General features: G+C 43.5%; 1 protein-coding gene across 4 annotated transcripts; it reads right to left on the bottom strand.

Annotated features, from left to right (window-relative positions):
- Nucleotides 1-1,896: 1,896 nt before the first annotated feature.
- Nucleotides 1,897-23,049, bottom strand: ZFP90 (ZFP90 zinc finger protein). 4 transcript variants are annotated; one of them, XM_036834349.1, is made up of 5 exons: nt 22,919-23,049; nt 22,543-22,609; nt 9,783-9,909; nt 9,349-9,444; nt 1,897-5,883 (listed from the first exon to the last, which is right to left on the bottom strand). In XM_036834349.1, exons 2-5 carry the CDS (start codon nt 22,573-22,575, stop codon nt 4,238-4,240), a joined length of 1,902 nt encoding a protein of 633 aa, XP_036690244.1. In that variant the 5' UTR covers nt 22,576-22,609; nt 22,919-23,049; the 3' UTR covers nt 1,897-4,237. The 4 variants fall into 4 exon arrangements, with proteins under 4 accessions (XP_036690244.1, XP_036690242.1, XP_036690243.1 ...); XM_036834347.1 differs by having other exon boundaries at nt 22,880-23,028; XM_036834348.1 differs by having other exon boundaries at nt 22,890-23,028.
- Between the last annotated feature and the right edge of the window lie 462 nt (nt 23,050-23,511).

The raw sequence follows: 23,511 nt of genomic DNA, 5'->3' as shown, positions 1-23,511 counted from the left end.
CTGATTTCAAGGTTGAGCATCTTTTCATTTTGAAAAGCCAGTCTTCTTTCTCTATCAACACATCTCCACTATACTGCTAACAAGACTATATTAAGTACCTATTGTGTGCCTGGCATTGTGATAATCAAGGGAACAAAAAAAAAGTTAGCAAAACAGATGTGGACTCTGCCTTCCTGGTACTCACAATCTACTGTGGCGTGGGGAGAAAACCAAATAATCAAAAATACAAATTGTGGTAAGGTGAAGGACATTAACAATAATCCATGAAAATTTAAAAGGAGACCAATTCAGCCAGGCAGTCATTAAAACCTTCCCTGATGTGACATTTGCATTTTTAACAGATAGGAATTAACTAGTTCAGTATTTATAAAAGCCCACTGTAGCTATAAAGAACCGAGCACCACCAGCATCAATATGCCTAATAACTGCAGAATTGTTTTATCATCCATGCTGGCACAGAGAAGTGCTAGATGCTCTGGCAGACATAATGCCTGCCCTGGGGCCCTTCCCCACACACACCCAGGCACCAGGAGTAGGAGACTGGTTTTCTCTTGCTTCCCTTTTGCAATTTTGAAGCTATTACTCCTACATTATTATAACTAGTTTATTCTTGCATGAATCTCACACCTGGTTATACTTACCTATACATGCTGACCCAGTAATCCCATTTTTGGATATTTATCTCACTCTGGATATTTTAAGAAAAAATTCTATAGAAAAAAAAAGTGGGGGTGCTTAAAAAGGTGAAAGTATTCAATGTCATTATTATAAAACCAATGCCCCAAACTATCCAAATATTATTGCAACAGTAGGGAGTTTGTCAATGGGATCATGAGACTGTGTAGCAACATGAAAAATATTTATAAGAAAGTTTTTTATTTAAGTATGAGACAAGATTTTATCCACAGTCTAGGCAAATGCAAATAACTGATATATTAAAGTATGAGGGTGTGGGTGAATCTGGGGGATTTAATTTACTGAAACAGTCAAGAAAAACATTCCAAGGCCCTTCATCATTTTGCTTTCACTTGGTCTCCCATCTAACCTATCACCATATCCCTTCATCCATTCACCCCCAAACGACACTGTGTTACATGCACCTCTTTGAACATAACATGGCTCTGGAGACATGAAATTTAGAGGTTAAGAGCTCTGCCTTTGCAGCCAGGCAGTGCTGGGTTCCAAGTCTGAATCTGCCATGGGCAGTACTTTACCTCTCTGGGTTTTTCTCCCCATTATAAAACAAAGATATAATACATGCATTAAGTTTCTTTAATGCAAGCAACAGAAATATAACAAAGGGGGACTCATTCGACTGATAGTGGGGAGCCCACTGAATCCCAGAAGAGCTTCAGAAATTGAGCCCAGTCCAAGGACCTCAGGAATGAGAAATGAGAACACCCTCATGGCGGCTGCATCCTCTCCCGCTACAACAGACCTCTCCGCTCTGGTAAGGAATCAGGCTCCACGTAACTTTAGGCCTTCACCTTACCAGCCTAGCAACCTCAAATTAAAGTATCCTTGCTAAGTCTATTTTGAAAAAATTCTGTCAAAGGACTCTGATTGGCTCAATTGTTCCTGGAACTATCATTGAGCCCCAGGATGTCCTGGCTTGTGTTCCTGTGGTCAGTACAGCAGGGATTGTTACAAGAGGAAGAGGGGGGAAAAAGCTGGGCAAAGACAAGACACCACAAGACCTATTAGGGGACCTGTAAGGATTAAATGAAATGATGGCTATAAAGTACTTAGCACAATGTCTTTCAAGTAGTAAGCAATCAATAAATGCTATTAACTCACCTGGCTGTGATGAGTTTAGCAGTTAATCCCTCTTCCTTGATGCACCACTCTTTAATCTTAGCCAAGTTCTGAAAATGGAAAAAGACAAACTGACTCCCATTCAACTAAGAAGGCTATTTATTGAAATAATACAACAATGTTACAAGGATGTATTTCATATGGCCTAGAAGCTGGGTGTTCATTAAGTGCATGGTGCATGGTTGCTGGGACTAGAGAATCCTCTGCTCAATCAGCCATACATACATCCTGGGCACCCTCCCTGCCAATGATGATATGCTGAGTTTCAGAGACTGGTTGGATCTAGGCCAGGCTGCACACACAAACCAGTGGTCTCCTTTAGGTCTTCTGGAACTAAGTCTTTATAAACTTCCACAACAGCTGCGTAGCACTCAACTGGTTACAATTCATGCCATTCTTGCAAACAGTCCACTATGGGGATCCCCAAACAATCAACAGAAAAATGAGTTCCTGATAGGCATCCTAGCCAATCAGTAGAGGAGGTTCCAAGTAGAATGCCCATTGTCAAACCATGTATCAGACAACACAGGCACGGTCTTGGCATTGTGGTGTATGCTAAGCGTGGAACATCATAAACAAGGTATTTTTGAATGGTTAAAGTCTTGGAAGGGCAGATCTGCTATAGAGTATCCCATCTTGCTCCACATATGACAAACTCACTGGGCTGGACTTTCCACATTTCAGGCCCCAGGCACATTTTTCCTGCAGAGAATTATGAAGGATGTTTGGGAGCTGCCTCGTGTTGTCCAGGATGAGACAAAAATGATGGATCCTGCCACCTGGCATGCAAAGAAGCCAGTAGGAAAGGTTCACCATCAACACCACCCCATATCACTCCTCCCCAGGATTCATCATTAGGGCAGGAAAATTTGCTTATCTTGGGGGAAACAGAGGCTCTTTCATGAAAGGGGTCAATTTCTACAGTTGCTTCCAAATTTATCTGCACTACTGGTGCCAATGAACGAACAAAGATTCTGGAAATTCCTTTAGAATAGGCCGTGGGAGGCTTTAGGGGATATTAAGGATTAGAGTGGGCTATTGAAGCTTACCTCACACTTTACTGATGGAAAAGCATCACAGAGCCATAAAAGTTAATTTTTTAATGGTGAAAATTTCCTTGGCACACAAAATGACCCACTACATGCTGATTCCCTAAACTGATTTAAAGGCAAATTTTATGGCAATGGATAATTGGATTTATACTTCTCTACAGTAAAATTAATTTGGGGAAATTTTTTTCTCTTAGTTCTGTGTTGTTTTCCCATTGATCAAATCAATACCGGAAGCTTGGGGCAGTGCTTTTTCATGGGAGGATCACGAAAAGCACAGTAGGAAGACTTAATAATTCTATGAAACTGACATACCTTAGCTGAAGTATGATACTTGGGAAAAGGAAAAAAGTCATTAGTAGTTCAACTATTTACAATTTCTGTTAACATTTTGGTTTGTAAGCTTCCATCAAGCTGCTTTAAATAAGTGTGTGACAAATCTGCATATGTCTTGCTGCCTCTTATGCTTTTATGAATTCCCAAAGTATTCAACTCCTGAGTGCTCATTAAATATTTGTGCATCTGATTTATTTTAAAACTTAAAGCCCTGAATTCCAAAATATCTTTTCAGTGGCAAGACCATGGGGCCAAAGATCCAGGAGACCTGCATTTTCCACCCAGCTTTGCCGCTATAAACCGTATCATGCTGTGCAACCACTTCACATCTTTGGCTTTCAGTTTCTTCATCTGTACAATGAAGCGGTTGGACCAGTTGATCTAATTCTTTGAATGGTGAATTCCTGGAGGTGAAACTGGTTTCCATGGTAAATTTAACTTAAGAGCTGCAGTTGAATGCAGCTGTCAAGCAATTTAAAAATGAGTTTTGGTCACTACCATGGGAGTTTTATTTATTTTTAAAAAAGGCTGTAAACAGTGAGAGTTAACAAATTAAACTGTTGAAAGTTGGTGATCTCCTGCAAACATATATTCAAAAGATTTACAAAGTCCAATATATAGGCATATCATTTCTAACAGGTTGTATAAGATGTCTGTAGTTGTTTTTACACACGTCTGTAATCAGATCTGAGAATGTGGCTTTTAATTTTTTCCTGGTTTTTTTTTTTTTTTTCTCTTTTTTGGCTGCGCCACATGGCATGCGGGATCTTCGCCAACCAGGGATCGAACCTGTGCCCCCTGAAGTTGGAAGCATGGAGTCTTAACCACTGGACCACCAGGGAAGTCCCAGAGAATGTGGCTTTTATTAAAAAAAACACTGTCTACTAGCACAGAGCTTTCTCCACACACAATGTGCACACATACACACACACAATTCATTACATTCTCAAGCTTTCTCTCCAGTAAGAATCCTCTGATACTGAATAAGAACAATATTTTAGCTAAAGCTTTTGGCGCATTCCCTAATTTCAAGGTTCCTAGAGTTTATTTCGTGTATGAATTCTCTGATGTTTAGTAAGAGCTGAGCTTCGACTGAAGTTTTTCCCACATTCCTTACAAGCATAGGGTTTTTCTCCAGTATGGATTCTCTGATGATCATGCAGATTAGTTTTCTTTCGGAAAGCTCGCCCACATTCATTACATTCATAGGGTTTTTCTCCAGTGTGAGTTCTCTCATGCTGAATGAGGGATGAACTCTGACTGAAGGCTTTACCACAGTCGATACATTCATAGGGTTTCTCTCCAGTGTGGGTTCTCTCATGTTGAGTCAGTGATGAGCGTCGACTGAAGGCTTCTCCACATTCATTACATTCATAGGGTTTTTCTCCAGTATGAATTCTGTGATGCTCTATGAAACTCGTACTCCTTTTGAAAGCTTTCCCACATACATTACATTGATACGGTTTCTCGCCAGGATGAGAAATAGGTTGTTGACTGAAGGCCTGCTCACAATCATAGGGGTTTTCTCCAGTGTGGATCCTCTGATGGTCAGAGAAGTCTGTAATGTGGCTGAAGTCTTTCCCACAATCATTGCAATGATAGGATTTCACTTCAGTGAGAGTGTTTTCACCTTGAGTAAGAGATGAGCTCTTGAAATCTATGCTGTAGTTATTGCTTTGGTAAGGTTTGCCTCTCTTATGAATCCTCATATGTTTATAAAGGGATGGGCTCTGACCAAAAGCCCTCCCACATATGCTACATTCAAAAGGTTTCTCTCCTGTGTGAGTCCTCTCATGCTGGACAAGGGAAGAACATCGACTAAAGGCCTTCCCACATTCCTTACATTGGAAGGGTTTCTCTCCACTATGTGTGACCTCATGCTGAGTGAGGGATGTGCCATGCCTAAACGACCTACCACACAAATTACATCGATATGGTTTCTCTCCAGTGTGAATTCTCTGGTGTTGAACAAGGGAGGAGCTGCGCTGGAAGGCTTTCCCACAGAGACTACACTGATAGGGTTTCTCTCCAGTATGAGCATTCTCATGCTGACCGAGGGATGAGCTATGCCTGAAGGCCTTCCCACACACATTACATTCAAAGGGTTTCTCCCCAGTGTGAATTCTCTGATGCTCAGTAAGTTGTGTCTTCCAGAGGAAGGTTTTCCCACAGTCAGTACATTCATGGTGTTTCTTTCCAGGATAAATTCCCTGATCTGTACCGTTGGGGAAAGTTCCATCTCCTTTATGAGTTTTCTCATGTTTAGTCAGTGATGACCTATGAATAAAGGCTTTTCTACATTTATTACATTTATAAGGTTTCTTTTTTGCAAGGATATTATTCTGACTGAGTAAGTCTGAATTATGTCCCAAATTGCTCCCAAGTGTATCACATTCATTAGACCTTGGAGGAATGTTCAGTTGTGTAACCAGGTCTGTGTTCAATCTAGAATTTTCAACAAATTTATTTTGCTCACAAGCTTCCTCTGGTGTGATTATTTTCTTCTGGGTGGATGCATCTGGCCCCAAATGTCTCTTCCAGTTTTCCTTGTGCCTCTCTAACTGGCCATTAACATCCCAAGTGTCTTCTAACGTGGCACATGAGGGATCATCTGTGCTAAGGGATACTTCAGATATGCTCTGCTGCAGATGTGAAGATTTGGCTTCAGGCCTGGTCTTCCAGTCTGAAAGAAATCCAAAGTGCAAAAGTCCCCTATTCCCTCCTGTTAAAACAAACTGCTACAGTAGGAATGAGGAAGTAAAAGAGATATGTTATACATCACTCTGTTTTGAAATTAGTCCTGTAGCTTCAGGAGAAGACCCAAAATGGAGAAAGGAAGAGTGGAGAGAGGTGACAATGCAGACTGCAGATCCAGAGTGAAGAATAAGTCCAGAATGAGGAAGCCCATGTAGGAGGGCTTGTTAGGGAGTAGGGAACAGGTGAGCAAGAGAGAGTTAGGCACAGATACAAACGGAATAGGATCATGGTCCGTCTTGCAGAGTCCTATCTGCTATCCATGCCTCCCGTCCATTTTACAAACTGCCATGGAATCTATCTTCCTAATACACTCATTTCATAATTTCTTTAAAGTCACCTCTGAGGCTTCAGATCTTCAAACCCTGCAGAGAAAATCTGCAGCCAGTGATCTAACTGAAATGATTCTTTGACATAACTGGAGATCAAGGGCTATACTTCCCATGGAGAAAAAAAAGTAATATTTCAGGAGGCAAATCATCCTTGCCCTTACACACAGAGCTGTGGTTTTAGTCTATTTGAGTTCTGATTCTACATTAATCACCTCTCTTAACCAAAAACAATTTATTTTAATCTGCCTAAAAAACTGATCTCTAAACCTCTGTTTAACCTCAGAATACTAAGAGCAGAAAATTAATTAATGTCTAGGTTCTAAGAATGGTAACCTTTTAAAAACTAAGGGGAGGGAGGTTTCTGGAATGATGGAGATGTTCCATATCAACAGAAGTTTGGGTTGGATGGGAGAATGCACTTGTCAAAATCAAATGGATGGTACATATACAAGAGGTATATATTTCACTGTATATAATATTTTCTACAAAAAAGATCTATGAACAAATATTGAACTCTAGTCAACGATATACATTTTGAAGCATGTAGGGGTGAAATGTACTCATGTCTGCAACTCACTAGGAAATGCATCAAAGGTAAGACAGATTAATAGATAGATGGACGAAGAGATATGTGATAAAGCAAATATAACATGTTAACAACTATAGCACCATGGTGGTAGGTATATGGTGTTCACTGTATAGTTTTTTCAACTTCTCAAATGTTTGAAAATTTGCATAATAAAATATTAGGAGGGGAAAAAAAAACCCAGTAACTAAGGAGTCCTAAACTCCCAAATTCCTTACCCTGGAACAAGACTCAATTCTAAATTTCTGAGGACAGAGAATGCTTTGTATTCCTTTTAGAATCCTTCTCAGTGGGACATTCAAGAAATGTTTGTTGAAATGAATGAATGAGAAAGTTCTCTCCCAGCAAGATTCCATAACAATCAATCAAGTAATTTTCTGACTGCCTTCTACATGCTCTGCAATACAAATAGAAAATATTTAGAAATATAGTAAATAGACTCTCCAGGAGCTGAAAAACCTAAGAATAAAAACAAGACTCAATCTTTTGACGACTTAAAAAAAAACCCCATCAGATGGCACACATTAAATCTGAATTTGTGTGGTAGAGATGATATAAATGGTATTTGTGATCAAGGAAGAAACAAATAAATATATTAGCAAATATTAAGTTTTATGGATTAGACAGACCTTGAACTTAAAGAATAGATGGCTTTGGATAGGCACAAAGTATTATCTAATGAGGGCAACTATATGCTACTTACAGAGAACATCGAGAAAAAGTTCAACCTAGGTGGAGCTTTTTTTAGCAGGAATAGAAAGATAATACTGGAAGGGATGATGGGGACCTTTAAATCAAGGGAGTTTCTGCTTCCTATAATGAGGTACAGGGAGTAATAGCAAAGTTCTTTCAGAGGTGGCTGGTTTAGGAAGATAAAGCATTAAAATCCAATATGGTCCATGAAGTGATGAACAGATAAACAAAATGTGATATATCCATACAATAAAATATTACTCAGCAATACAAAGGAATGAAGTTCTGATACATGCTACAATATGAATGAACCTTGAAACATTGTGCTAAGTGAAAGAAGCCAGTCACAAAGGGCTACATATTATGATTCCATATACAGAAAATATCCAGAATAGGCAAATCCATAGAGATAAAAAGTAGATTAATGGTTGCCAGGAGCTGGGGGGTATGGGGAATGGAAAGTGACTGCTAATGGGTATAAGATTTCTTCTTGGGGTGTTGAACATGTGCTGCTTAGATAGTGGTGATGGCTGCACAACTCTGTACATATCCAAAACAACCACTGAAATGTACACTTTAAAAGGGTGAATTTTACGGTATGTGAATTATATCTCAATAAAACTATGATTTAAAAAATCCAGTATGGATTACAAAAAGATAAAATTGAGTGAGCAATTTCAACTGGGAATTATAGTAATCTAAGTCTGGGGCTTGGTTTAGGATGTCACCAGTCCAAGTTAAAAGGGAGGAAAACCTAAGATACTTCTCAAAGGAGGAAAATAACTTGGGTTGAAAGAAAAAGACTAGACTGACTATGGTGTCTGGCCTGAGGGACTGGAATCCTGGTAATTTCTAATGGGCAAGGGGAGAAATGGATAATGGGCAATGTAGCAAAATGTGCTGACTGGGGATGCAAGATGATTAATTTAGATTTTACACCTTTAATAAGAACGTTGTGGGACTTACAAGTGGAGGGGTCCTGTGAGAAGAAAATAAAAGTGACCAGGGTACAAGTAAGGATGATTCTGAGTCTACAGCACACAATAAAGAGCTGCAACTACCAGAAGGCAGGCACCCTTTTATAGTGAGGTAATACAGAAAGAAAGGAGAGGAAGCCGGAAGGCAGGCTCCTTAAGGTAGATTCACTAAGAGGGAAAAGCAAGAAAAGCCAAAGACTCAAAGCCAAGAAGCATTGAATGAGTGGGGAAACCAGGAGAGGATAATACTCCAGGAACTGTGGAGGGAGGAAATGAATCAAATGGACAGGAGTGCAGGATGGAAGGAGGATGGTGTTGCTCGCCAGACAGGTGGTACAGGAGTGCAGTCAGGGAAAGAAGTCTGGAGGGAGGGAGAATCAAGGTTATGGGTATTTCCTACAAGTCTGGGGCATCCGACAGTGAAAGCAGCAAGAAAAAACAAGGAGGAGACATGGAAGTTCAATTAATGTCTGAATGAGTAAGAAAAGAGATCTCTAAATAATGAAGGGGGACTGAGGACACCAGAGGAGAAAATAATCCAGAAGTAGGGATATAGGATAGGGAGAGATGGTATTCTGAGTGTAGGACAAAGGGCTACTTTCAGAAAGGAAAAAGAAGTACCTTTTCTTCCAAGACCTACCAGCAGCAAGACACCCTAATGGAGAAGGGAGACATACAGAGGTGTCATCCAGGAGACGGTCCAACCTCTTCTACAGGTCTAGGCGCTCCCAAGGCAGCAATCTGAAGGTGCTTCCCTCTCCCTCAGCTGTGCCATTGTCCTACATGCTTGATTCTCCCTCATTTACCTGGACAGAAAGGTCTTTGGATTTCTCCCTCTGCTATCCATGGCTCTTCTCCTTGCTCCAATTTGAAGATCACCTCTGGCTTGGAAACTTGATATCCTGCTCATGGGTAAATACACAAGATTTGGTTGTTTGTGCAAGTAGACAAAGAACCCTCTATAAGTCAGTACTAGGCCTTGATCCTCAGGAACTCTGAAGGGAAAAAATGGTGCAACTTGAGGAGTCATGCAATCAAATGGCCTATTTCCAGTTCTGCAAAAGAAAGACCGTTACCTAAAGATCAGGCTCAGAAACCCATAAAGCTGGGTCCCAACAAGATGAACAAACTCTAACCCTGTACACTCTGCTCACAGTCACCCAAACTATGAGTCCCACAACCTTAGCAACTGAGAAAGGAAAGACCCACCAATACATAGACAATGAGATGTGGTCCTTACCAAGAGAAACCAAGTGGCTATAGTTCTCCAGCATCACATCCCTGTACAAGCGCCTCTGAGCGGGATCCATGTGGTGCCATTCTTCCTGGGTGAAGTTCACAGCCACATCTTTAAATGTCACTGATTCCTGTAGGAACACATTCCTGCTCAAGTAGGGATCAACCCCACAAATGTTCCCATGGCAAAACTGGGAACCTACTGTAGGGTCTATCACAAATGGTGATCACATGTGTGATATCCTGAGGGGGCAATGTTGGGTTAAATATACTAGTTGTTACACAATTTTATAGAGAATCTAATATGGCAGGCAGGAAAGTCATGAGGGGCAATGTGTCCCGCAATCCTGTAAGCCTACTTAGTTTTCTTCTTGTTCCCTTCAAAGCCAAGCCTTTCCTATACAATCACCAATTCCTCACTGCCCATGTGCTTCCTTTGGTACAAAACCCAAATACAGCAGGGAATAAAAAGTGACAGCCCTCCTTCACCCCCATCACCAATCCCACAAACTCCCTACAAATAACCATTGTGAACAGTTTGGTGTATACACTTAACAGTCCCTTTCCATGTTACACACACACACACAAACACACACACACACACACAGTCTTGTTTTGTGAAATATCATATAAATTGTTCTACATCCTGCTTTTCACATTCAGCTATGTATCTTGGAAGTCTTTCCTTAGTGCTATGTACAATTTCACCTTATTTCTTTGAATTGCTTCATAGCACCCCAGAGTACAGCTGTACCATAACACACCCATTGCCTAAAACCCATAGCACCCCACTGTACTAAAAACAAGATTCAAACTCCTCCATCACTCACTGGGCTCTGGTCATGCTGACCTTGCCCTGAATATATCAAGCTTGTTCCCACCCTGGGCCTTGGGATCGCGATATGGTTGACAACCAGTCAACCTAAACCATGTTTATGTCTCAGGTCCAGCATCACCGCCTCAGAAAAGGTGTCTTAGCACCTTCCTCTAATTTACTATGCATCGTATTACCATGCTTAATTTTTCTCCTAAAACACGTATCGCTCACTGTCCAAATTCCTGCCACCTGAACTCAGGAACCAAATAGATTCAGATGAAAAAGGATGCTTGTACTTCTAATCATTATCTGAGATTTGTTAGCTTTTCTGTCTCCCCAATTGCAAGTTCCGTGAGAACAGGGACTTTACCTATCTTATTCACAGCTATATGCCCCCCCAGTGCCTAGACTGATGCCCAGCACATAGCGGATGCTTAGAAAAACTTGGTGAATGAATAAATGGACCAGTTCTTATTATTAGATATTTGGATTAGTTCCAATATTTTGCTATTACAAACATTACTGCAATACATACTCTTTGTGCAAATATATTAGAATTCCTGTAGGCTAGCTAGCTAGAATTGGAATTTCTAGGTCAAAGATTTTTTCATGCTTTACTCCACTCCAATCACTTCTTCCTCACCACCCACTGAAACTGGCTGAGGACCCTCATGCCTCTGAATAGTCAGTTCTGATGCTCACAGGTTGATTTCTGTCTTGCCTCACCAGGCCTTGTTAAGCCATGGGACACCTGTCACTATGCCCAACTTGAAATATCTCCTTTGGTCCCGGTTAGATTTCTACCTCAAGAAGTACATAATAAAGTATGTAAAGACAATCAGCATGAAAAGACACTGAAAGCAGAGCCATGAGTTCGCTGGAGCAGTGAGGGAAAGTTACGTGAAGGTTTCTGCCTTATTCCATGCCCTCCTCCCATGTGCTTAGCTATAGCTGAATTGGACTTCTGTTTCCTGGAATATATAATTCTCTCCCCACGCTCCCATCCGTCTTTCCCTTGCTAATTCCATACTTCGGGTGTAGGTTAGCAGATCTTCAGTGAGGTTTTCTGATCCCCCAGTGGAGGGTCAATCCCCATATCATGTGCTTTAAGCCACTTTGCGCATCCACAATTCAAACAGACCTAATAATCTACTTAATGCTTGTTTTCCTAGTTAGATGGTGAGCATCGTGAGAGCAGGGACTCTACTTTTCCTTTTTTTTAAACTCTAGAATACCAACGTCTAGCAAGTACCTGACCCAACTCTAAATATCTGTTTCCTGACTGCGTTGAGCCTTGAGATGGCTGAGATCTGAATTTTAGAGAAAAGGAGAGTGGGTGGCCCCATCTCCTACTGAGTGAGGTGCACGACCACATCCGTACACAACAATGGCTCCTCTGTATCACATTTCTGCTCAACACTGCGGCTGTGTCCCCACAAGAACAGAGAAGGGTTGAAATGTGGCAGATTTTTCTGACAGAGGTCAGGGATCTGACTGTGCCAGGTAAGATGATACTAGATGCTAAAAAAAAAGACACTAGATATTTACTAGGTGCCTGGCTTTACCATACGCACCATGGCAGAATAAAAATGCAAAAGAAAAACACTGCAGTCCTTGAAAAGGTTTCAGTTTATTTTAAAATGTGTTGTTTATTAGAGCACGATATGAGACAATACATAGTAAAGTGGGTGCTACCAGCGTTCTGGGCAGGGAAAACTGGGTACAGGAGAGAAGCTTCAAGGTAGGCTATGCACTGGGCCTTAAGAGGTAAGTACCATTAGGATGGGAGAAAAAAGAGTGGGAATCCAGTCCAGGGACTGAGAAGTTAGAGAAGGGAGGCTGGATTTGGGATGCACATGGCTAGCAGAGAGAAGGTTTAGACCAAGGCAGACATTTTAAGTTAGGCTGTGAGAAGTAACACCTTTCCACTCCTACTCTGTCCTCTAAACTTACAGCCCCTTTGGTTTAGAAACACACAGTTGGCAGCCAACCTGGATTCCTTTGCTTCGCTGGTTCCCCGTATTAAACACATGGCCTCCTGACTTCATTCTGCTTCCCCAAATAGGTTGAACTAATGTTAAAGAATGTGCTGACCAGTAAACAAATGTCTAGTCCAGGCCACTCATTTCTTGCCCTGGCAGGACAACTAACTTCTGTTCTACTACTCACGGTCCCACCAACTCTTTCCTGTGTACTATCAGAGTCACTTCTCTAAAACAAATTTGATCATGCATACAAACCTTTAATTTCTTCCCACTTTTCCCTATTCTTACCGCCTTCACCCTAGTCCATGCCACCATCTCCTCTTACCTGGACCACTGCTACTATCTCCTACCTTGTCTCTCCTTTTCCACTCATGCCCCACCCCTCCCAAGTCTGTTTTCCATATAACTACTAGACTCATCTTGTTAAAACCTTTCAGAGCAAGTCATTCCTTTGCTTAAAAGCCTCCAATGGCATCCCAATTCATCCCAAGTAAAAGCCAATGTCTCTATAGTAGCTACACAGCCCTTCACAATCTGGCCCCCCACAATCTCCCTGACTTCATCTTGAACCTCATCCCTAACCTACTGCTCTCTTACCTTTACTCACCCTGCCCTCCTTACAACTCCTGGAACGTACCACACATGCTTCTGCCTTGAGGTCTTCGCTCTGCCTGTTCCTTGACTTGGAAGCCTCTTCCTGCAGATATGCATGTGGCTCCCCACTCACTTCCTTCCGCTTTTTGTTCATATGTCACCTCACCAGAGCCAACGTCCCTGACCACGCTATATAAAACAGCGCCCCCCCCCAACCTTGCACTGTCACTCTCTGTTCTTTTCCTTTTTCATAGTCCTTACACCTGACGTGTCATATTTTATTTGTTTACAGTCTGCATCCCACAGCAGAATGTGAATTCCAGGAGAGTAGGAATATTACCTATTTTCTTTATGGCTGAATCTCCATTGGCTACAAGAGGCCGGGCACATAGTGGGTGCTCCATAAATATTTAATAAATTTTCCTTGAGATTAAAAACTAGACTCCTTAGTGTGAGCTTCTGAGCTCTTCCAACCTAGTCCTCACCTTACTTCTGCAGCCTCAGCTCTGGCTTCTCTTCCCCTTGTACACCATGAGTCAGTGTGCAGAACACTTACACCTCCTTGAAAAAAAAAGATCTCTCTCTTCTGCAAGTGCTGCTTCAAAATGTTTGGCCTTCCCTCCTCTGCCTGCTAACACTCACTCTCCCACCAAGACTCAGTCAAGTTCTCTCCTCAGGGGCTCCATTTCTACCTCCAGTTCTAGGCTAACCCCCGCCCCCCAGCTCCCCTCCCTAGGCCTCTCTTCAGCACAGCTCATAAGACACTACCTTATGGCGACTGTTACATATTGTTCACTGTGCTTCTAGAGGGTCAAGACCTTGTCTCAGGCACCTTCGAATCTCCAGAGGCCAGAACCATTTTGGTACATAACGGACAGTCAATGGTCTGCAAGATTAAATAGGTAAAATGTACTCTGAGATCCTTGGTGTGAGTTAGCCACTCTGAATCAAAGCAACTTTAGGGCATTCCCAATGCAGGTCACACCTCAGACTAATAAAATGATCCAGTGATGTCTTGTAAACACTGTTTACCCTTCTTCCAGATTTAACTTGACCTCATAATCAACACCTTTTAAAAATTATCAAGAAGTATTAAATGTTCCCCTTCCTCATGCTGACATAAAGAGGACCTTGGCCAAATGATGGAGCCCAAAGCAAAGAACTGGAAACAGCACATACTAAGTTAAGAAGTTAAGTGTGTAATATCCTTGGGCAAATCACAGACCTCCTGGAGCTCCAATTTTCTCATCTATAACATGGATTCCCTGAACTGAAGAAATAAGAGCTTTAAGAGCAGAAGGGTGAAAGAGTACATCCAGAAAGGACATGTCCAACTATAAAAAGTCATGCTCCTGGGGCTTCCCTGGTGGCACAGTGGTTGAGAGTCCGCCTGCCAGTGCGGGGGACGCGGGTTCGAGCCCTGGTCCCGGAGGATCCCACATGCCGCGGAGCGCCTGGGCCCGTGAGCCACAGTTACTGAGCCTGCGCGTCTGAAGCCTGTGCTCCGCAACAAGAGAGGCCGCGATAGTGAGAGGCCCGCGCACTGCGATGAAGAGTGGCCCCCACTTGCCACAACTGGAGAAAGCCCCCGCACAGGAACTAAGACCCAACACAGCATAAATAAATAAATAATTAAATAATTAAAAAAAGAAAAAAAAAAAAGACATGCTCCTCCAACTCTAGCATATACCATCCCTGCAGGAGAAATCCCCTAAAACTATAACTCAGGAAACTTTGTAGTTTTGCAACTTGGCAAAGCTCAAAACCAGAGCCTGGTAGCTAATGAGTAAAAATAATCTAGTTATTTATATCACATATTTTTAAATACTGTATTTATACTACACATAACACTTTTATTTATTATATTTAATATAACTATTAAATATAACATTTAATTTTTATATTACATACAATTATAGTAATATAAAAACTACCCCCCTCTAAGACCAAGTTACTTTAACCAATTAGAATACATTAAATTTACTGGGATACAGTGTGGCATTTTCACTCAAGTACTCGGTGCTCTATGATACTGGACAATAACAGTTTGGTAAGCTGAGAGTTAACAGCGTCCCTAACAAGTGCGAACAGAGAGAGGTAACATGATTACTGTTAGCCTTCACACACATACACAGATGCCCTACTGAGGCTAATGGCATCATCATCTACAGTATCCCAACTGGAAACCTGGACCTTACCCTTGACTCTTCATTTTTCCTTTATGCCCTAGAATTACCAACAGCCTCAAAAATGTCTCCTACATTCAGTCCCTTCCCTTCATCTTTCAAACCCAGCTCAAATCCTCCCTTGCCAACAATGGGCAATGGCCTAATGGTCTAGATCTATGCTGTCTAATATGGTAGCAACTTGCCACATGTGAATACTGAGCACTAGTAATGTGGCTAGTCCAAATTAGGACATGCAGTTAAGTGTAAAACACTGGATTTCAAAGACTTAGTACCAAAAAATATATAAAACATCTCATTAAGTACCAAAAAATATATAAAACATCTCATTAATAATTTTAAAATATTTATTCATGTAGAAATGATAAGATTTTGGCTATATGAGGTTAGATAGTACGCATTACTAAAATTAACTTCCCATTTCTTTCTACATTGTGGCTACTAGAAAATTTAAAATTATCCATGTAGCTTATGTTTGTTTTGGACGACACTGTTCTAGGTTGTTCTAGATCTCCACCTCAGGCCATTCTCTCTAGGTGACAGAATCATCTTTTTCTTAAATTCTGCCTGCTGCCACACACCCCATGCTTCCGACAGTGGACTCTCTGCCCTGATTACATCATTCTCTTCCATGTTTCCTTGCCTTTGTACATCCTATTCTGATCATCATGTACTTTCTTCCCTCAGCTCTACAGGATAAATTCCAAGTCATCCGTCTAGAACCAGTTCAATGGTCCCTTCCCTTCTGAAGCTTTTCCAGATCCCTGCCACCTTTAGTATTTGGTCCACATCTCAATTTCAGAACTATAGCTACATTTTCATGTTTTTCTCCCTCAACAATTTCTCAAACTCCTTTTCATTTCAGTATTTCCAAAACTAAGCATGTTGGAACTTTCCAGAATCACAGGGGCAATTTGGAAAAATTGACCATGCATGAAAAGCCCTACCAGGCAACATTTAAAAGCTCCTTACATGATTCATTATAAAAAAGCAACAATTAACATTTATTGAGCATTCACTGCAGGCCACGCACCCCCTCACTAAATTTTCTCACTGAAGCCTTACTGCCACCCCACAGGAAGCAGGTACCTTCTCCTGACTGGTTCTGAAGCGTGACCCTGGTTAAGAATACCAGCCGGCACAGAGCAGGCATTCTAAAAATGTCTGCTGAGTGAATGAATAGAGTCTGGGTAATTCTTACCAAAGGAAAACGAGGAGTCATTTTGAGGATTAAAAAAACATTACAGATTAGTGAATTCTATTCTTGGATTATAAATAGCAGAGGCAAATGGCAAAACGATGGCATTAACAGCCAAATCTAAAAGCTGGCTTCTCTTAAATACTGGCTGAACAAAAAAACCTCTGACAAATATACTAAAAGAAGAAATAAAAAAATAAATCAATTGAAAAATAAGGGGAAGGGGCTTCCCTGGTGGCGCAGTGGTTAAGAATCTGCCTGCCAACGCAGGGGACACGGTTTCGATCCCTGGTCCGGGAAGATCCCACATGCCACGGAGCAACTAAGCCCGTGCGCCACAACTACTGAGCCTGCGCTCTAGAGCCCGCGAGCCACAACTACTGAGCCCGCGCGCCTAGAGCCCGTGCTCCGCAACAAGAGAAGCCACTGCAATGAGAAGCCCGCACACCACAACGAAGAGTAGCCCCCCGCTCTCCACAACTAGAGAAAGCCCGTGCGCAGCAACGAAGACCCAACGCAGCCATAAATAAATAAATTAATTAATTTAAAAAAATAATAATAAGGGAAGGGACTTCCCTGGTGGCACAGTGGTTAAGAATCCGCCTGCCAATGCAGGGGACATGGGTTCGATCCCTGGTCCGGGAAGATCCCACGTGCCGCAGAGCAACTAAGCTCGTGCGCCACAACTACTGAAGCCTGTGCACCTAGAGACTGTGCTCCACAACAAGAAAAGCCACCACAATGAGAAGCCCGCGCAACGCAACGAAGAGTAACCCCCGCTCGCCACAACTAGAGAAAGCCCGTGCACAGCAACGAAGACCCAACACAGCCAAAAATAAATAAATAAATAATAAATTAATTTTTAAAAATAATAATAAAAAAAAATAAAAATAAAAATAAGGGGATAAACCAGTAAAATACCCAGCAGTGTGTTAAGAAATGTGAAAGATCTTAGTGAAGTGGATAATTTTTAAATCCTAAATCACCAATGTTGACACAAAAAAGGAGAGAAAATAATTGAGGAAGAAACAGAGAAAACTGTTCCCAAGTCATCCTCTTTATAAAAATCCTGGATCTAAATGTTTTATAGGTAAATTCTTTCAAAAGACAGAAAAAGATGAAAAGCAATCTGAATGTTTCTACAAATTAAGGATGAGCAAGCCACCAAAACCTGCCAAAGATCTCTCTCTCGTAAAAAAAAATTTTTTTTTAATTATCTATTGTAACCAATGTGATTTTATCCCAGTATTATTTGTAATAGCAGAAACTTTATAAGCAACCTAAATGTCCTCTGAGAAATGGTTAAATTTTAGTATATCATACAAAGCAGTATAATACAGCCATAAAAGTTTAAAAAAACAAAAGAAAAATCCTCATAAAAATTAGATGAAATTTAAAATGTTGTAATTGAGGGGACTTCCATGGTGGTCCAGAGGTTAAGAATTTGCCTTCCAATGCAGGGGACCCGCGTTCAATCCCTGTTTAGGGAACTAAGATCCCACATGCCATGGGGCAAATAAGCCCGCGTGCCACAACTACTGAGCCCACGTGCCACAACTACTGAAGCCCGCGCTCTAGAGCCCGCGAGCCACAACTGCTGAGCCCGCATGCCACAACTTCTGAAGCCCATGTGCCTGGAGCCCATGCTCCACAACAGGAGAAGCCACTGCAAGGAGAAGGCCACCCACAGCAACAAAGGGTGGCCCCCGCTCGCTGCAACTAGAGAAGGCCCGCACGCAGCAATAAAGACCCAACACAGCCAAAATAATGGGAAAAATTACATTTTTGCTATGTGAGGAGCAGAAAATGCAGAAAGTATAAAATCACTGCCTGGGGTTAAGTGGTTATTAATGTTCGCTCATGTGACACCCACTTACTGTGTGCGTACTTTGGAGCAAAGGATGAAAGGAGTCAGGTGGCCCTTCTCTAGAAAAGCAGAAAGCCCAGTACGAGATGGATGGGTAAGCACACCACTCCATATGACATTAGACACTACTATGACAAGTGTACATAGGTGTTACAGGAATGCACAAGAGAGGCACTTGACCTTACCCAGGGGAAGGAGGGTCTGAGCTGAAGCTTAAAGACCAGCACCAGTCAGCTCAGGAAGAGGTTAAGAAAGGGGACCTCGGTATGGAGGGAGCTTGAATATCCCTGGCCACAAACATCCTGACCTGGTTCAGCAAGTGGCTTGGTTTCCCTGGAGCATCTCGTCTGAGTTTGTGACCTGATCCAGCTTTTGCTGGGTCTGTTCAATCCTGATGACTGAACCACAGAGCTCTCTTGGGATCTGAAGTCAATAGAGACCAGGGCCTGGTCCCTCTGCATTTCCTCCCCTTCAAGATAGAACACCAAGAAACCTGGTCTCCATAAGCAGCTTTTTCCTATAAAACTTTCCCCATTTCTTACTTTTCTGGTGGCTTCAACTTTAAGAATGGTAAAAAAAAAAAGAATGGTAAACACCTTTTCAAAATCCTAACTAAAAACATAGTACACATATAACGGAAAAAAGAATGCATAGTGTTTACACAGCTATAGTTACTAACAATCCATAGATCCCAAGGATTTTGGGGGTATTCCGCCCAGCCCATCTCTGCTCCCATTCCCCTCCCACTGTGGGACCACTTTAGTTATTTGTTAGCTAAGCCCTGGGAGAAGGTCTCAACCACAGGAGTCCCAACTTTCAAACACTTGCTCCTGCACATCATTCACAGCCATCTTTAAAACTAAGAACAGTTAGTTCCCTGCTCAAAAACATTGGCTCAAGCTACAATAGCCTCCTTGCAGCTCCTTGAACACACCAGACACACATCCCACTGTTTCCTCTACCCAGAACACTCTCCCCCAGACCTGAATGTTGTTAACTCCCACACTTCCTTCAAGTCTGCTCAGATGGTAACATCTCAATAAGGATAAGGCTTACCCTGACCACCCTATTTAAATTGCACTCCTTGGACTTCCCTCGTGGCCCAGTGGTTAAGAATCCGCCTGCCAATGCAGGGGACATGGGTTCGATCCCTGGTCCAGGAAGATCCCACATGCTGCGGAGCAACAAAGCCCGTGCGCCACAACCACTGAGCCCGTGTGCTGCAACTACTGAAGCCCAAGCACCGTAGAGCCCACGCGCCACAACTACGAAAGCCCACGTGCCTAGAGCCCATGCTCCGCAACAAGAGAAGCCACCACAATGAGAAGCCCGTGCACCGCAACAAAGGGTAACCCCCGCTCACCACAACTACAGAAAACCCACATGCAGCCACGAAGACCCAATGCAGCCAATATAAATGAATGAATGAATAAATAAATAAATAAATAGCACTCCTACCACAAGCCCCCAGTTCCCTACTCAATTCCCCTCATCCTTCTCTACCTTTTATCTTTTTTCTAGGGTACTGATGCCTTCTAGGATATCATACAATTTCCTTACTTAATTTTTTGCCTCCTTCTAAGATGTAAGCTCCGGACTTCCCTGGTGGTGCAGTGGTTAAGAATCCACCTGCCAATGCAGGGGGCATGGGTTCGAGCCCTGGTCCGGGAAGATTCCACATACTGCAGAGCACCTAAGCCCATGCGCCACAACTACTGAGCCTGCGCTCTAGAGCCCATGAGCCACAACTACTGAGCCCGCGAGCCTAGAGCCCCTGCTCGGCAACAAGAGAAGCCACCGCAATGAGAAACGTGCACACCACAACGAAGAGTAACCCCCGCTCGCCACAACTAGAGAAAGCCTGTGCACAGCAATGAAGACTCAACACAGCCAAAAATAAATAAATTAAATTAAAAAAAAAAAAAAAGATGTAAGCTCCATGAGAGCAAGGACCATTATAAATTTTGTCCACTAATGTATACCAACCACCTAGAAAAGTGTCTTAACACATCATAGGGGTTCAATGACTATCTGCTGAATGAATGTATGAATGAATGAATGGATTACCAAGGCCAAAGAGAAAAAAGTCCAAACGCCCTTGTATTCTCGTCTATGCAGTGCCTGCAGCCCACACCCACTGTCACACAGGACAATGGTTTCGGATATAGGCCCCTCATTTTCTTGCCTCCCAACCCCTGCCCCACAGTCAATCAGCTCTACCCCCACCCCCTTCATTTTCACCTGCTTAGACCCTGCCCCTATTCAAAGGTGAAATCTCCACTGACTCTTCCCACAGGCAGAATTTCCTCTCCCTTCTGCACTCACAGCAGTCCCTGGATCTCTGCAGCAACACCTGACACCACCTTTCTGGTGCTATACTTCTGCATGGGGCTGTCCTCCCCCACGAAATTAACTTCCTGGATAAGTAGTCACATGACTCAACTACTCATCTTTTGCATTCCTCTGAGGGCCAGGCTCAGAGAAGGGGAACCACTGACAAAGGGAAATTTCTGCCTGAAAAGCCCCATTTGTAGGGCCGGTGTTCTGTTCTGTCCTGTCCTCCGTCCCCAGTCATCATCTAGAGCCTGAGTTAGGTAACCCAAGTGAACACTGTCAGGCCATTCCATGAGAATATAACTGAGTGCTTTAGGGAACACAGCTTTAAAAGTGAAGTTTAAAGAGGTCCCTAGGGCTTCCCTGGTGGCGCAGTGGTTGAGAATCTGCCTGCTAATCTAGGGGACACGGGTTCGAGCCCTGGTCTGGGAAGATCCCACATGCCGCGGAGCAACTAGGCCCGTGAGCCACAACTACTGAGCCTGCGCGTCTGGAGCCTGTGCTCCGCAACAAGAGAGGCCACGATAGTGAAAGGCCCGCGCACCGCGATGAAGAGTGGCCCCCGCTTGCTGCAACTAGAGAAAGCCCTTGCACAGAAACGAAGACCCAACACAGCCAAAAATAAATAATAAATAAATAAATTTATTAAAAAAAAAAAAAAAGAGGTCCCTAAAGTTTACTGCTCAGAACACAGATTCATTTTCACCATCAAAAGGCAACTCCCACCCCCACCATGTGGAAATGATCAACACCCCCATGAGGTGTTAAGTGAGTTAAGTCATCTGAATTCTCACAACCTACTGAGGAAACACTTTATACGGAAAGGTGCTGATGACAGTGATTTGCTCTGGCTCTCCTCAAACAAAATAACTGTTTTGTTCTAGTACTGTTACTTGTCTTACTCCTTAAAGCTCACCCCTATAAAACAAAAACATGTAACAAGAAGTAAAAAAAATATAAAGACATTATATGCTGTGTTTAATTTACTGTGAACTGCTTTTAAAGAACACTGGTATTTTCACCTGATTTGTTTCACACCCTAACAACTAGAATCTGTGATTTTTCCTTAATTGTAAAGAGTGTGGATTAAAATACCATCTGAACTTTGTTATATTTTCACTGATAAGAGTCTGTAAATCAATAGGTAAGCTCAGAGTTGTGATGCTTCTAGAAAATGCCTCCTGTCTCACAAGAATAAATGGGTTCACAAATCGGCGTTATGTTAATTAAGTTGAAGGCGGGACATCTGGGGATGTGCATTATTATACCTCTGTTAAAGCAGAAAAAAACATGTAAAGCTACGGGACACGTCCTCCCTTCCTCCTTGCCCGGGAAGAGCCCACCTCCAGCCTCTTCCTAGGCAAGTCCAGACCAGGCTTCTTTGGTCCCTTAAGGTCTCTCTATGGCACCTGGGTCAGAAGCTAGGGCTCCTATCTCCTTCACTCACAGTCACTTTCCCCTCTACATTTTCTATTCTGTCACCCGACCCTCTAGATTCCTAATGGACAGAGTTCAAGGAATTGGCTTGGCCCTCAGGATTCTCAACACTGACATTTCTAATACATCCACTCTTAACTCCTCCCACAAGACCACCCCGCCCTGGTCCCCCTCCTCCCCACAGTGCAGCCCTCCTTTGGGGAAGCCCTTTCCCCCCAGCTCTGGACACCTTGGTTTTGCAAGGCTAGGAGGCTCCGAGGGGGCAAGCAAGCCAGAAAGGGGAGTCGCTCAAGCGGAGAACAATGACTACTCCAAATACGCCCCGGGCTAGGAACGGGCTGCTCACCTGGGGCCTGGCCGTCGGAGGCTTCGGGGCCATTCCTGCGTCGCCGGGCCCGGCTCCTATACAGGGTCTGGGGAGAGAGGAGAGGGCCCACTCAGCCAACTGTAACTGCCAACCGCACCCTGCCAGGCCCGGCCTGCCTCCGCCCCGCAGCCACTTCTCCAGGGGAGAGAGGTGGGGAGGTGCGCGGGCCCTGCCTGGGCCTGCCTCCCCCAAACTAAACGCTTGCCGCCTCCTGGACACCCTCCTCCGGCCACGCCCAGTCCCATCCGCAGGATGGTGGGCGCGGCCGAACGCACGCGCGCAAAGCCCGTGGGAGGTGCCGCCCCAACCCGCGCACTCGGAATCACCGCCTCCTGGGCACTCCGGATTTCGAGACCTCAGGCCCACCCAGGGCTCGGGCCGGCTCCTCCAGCCCCCAGTGCAGGTTCAGTCCTCTGCAACTCTAAAGTCCGAGGGGCGGCCTTCGCCGCACCGGGGCCGGACAATGGCCGCAGCGGCGGGGTAGAGCCGGAAGTGCGCCTGCGCATGCGGAGCCTTTCTCCCGCAACCGCCAGGCTGCGGCGGGCGCGCAACTACACTTCCCAGTGGCCACCGCGCATGGGTCCCATGGAGGTTGCCTGGTCGGACGCTTCGCTTTCCGAGCCGCTCGGGTGGGGACCGCTATCGGGGCCCAATGGGTCGGAGGGTGGGGCTTGAGTACTCCTGCTTCCGCTTATTCCAGTAACAGTCACTGAGCGCCTTCTCTGTGCCAGGAGCGTGTTGCTAGGGGCGGGATACTGCGGTAGATCGGGCAGGAAAGATCCTGCTTTCTGGGAGCGAGTATGCACTCCTGTGGACGAGGCCGACAATAAAAACCCGTAAACATATCAACAAGATAATTTCACGTACTGACTTCAGCTGTAGGAATAAGACAGTGAAGGGAGTGGGGCAACGTTGCCTCTTCTATGCCGTCTTCACAAAGGTTTGGAC

Source organism: Balaenoptera musculus, chromosome 19 (assembly GCF_009873245.2).
Source record: "Balaenoptera musculus isolate JJ_BM4_2016_0621 chromosome 19, mBalMus1.pri.v3, whole genome shotgun sequence".
Classification (NCBI taxonomy): domain Eukaryota; kingdom Metazoa; phylum Chordata; class Mammalia; order Artiodactyla; family Balaenopteridae; genus Balaenoptera; species Balaenoptera musculus.
The sequence above is the reverse complement of the archived record's forward strand: the minus strand, read 5'-3'. Positions and strand labels throughout refer to the sequence as shown.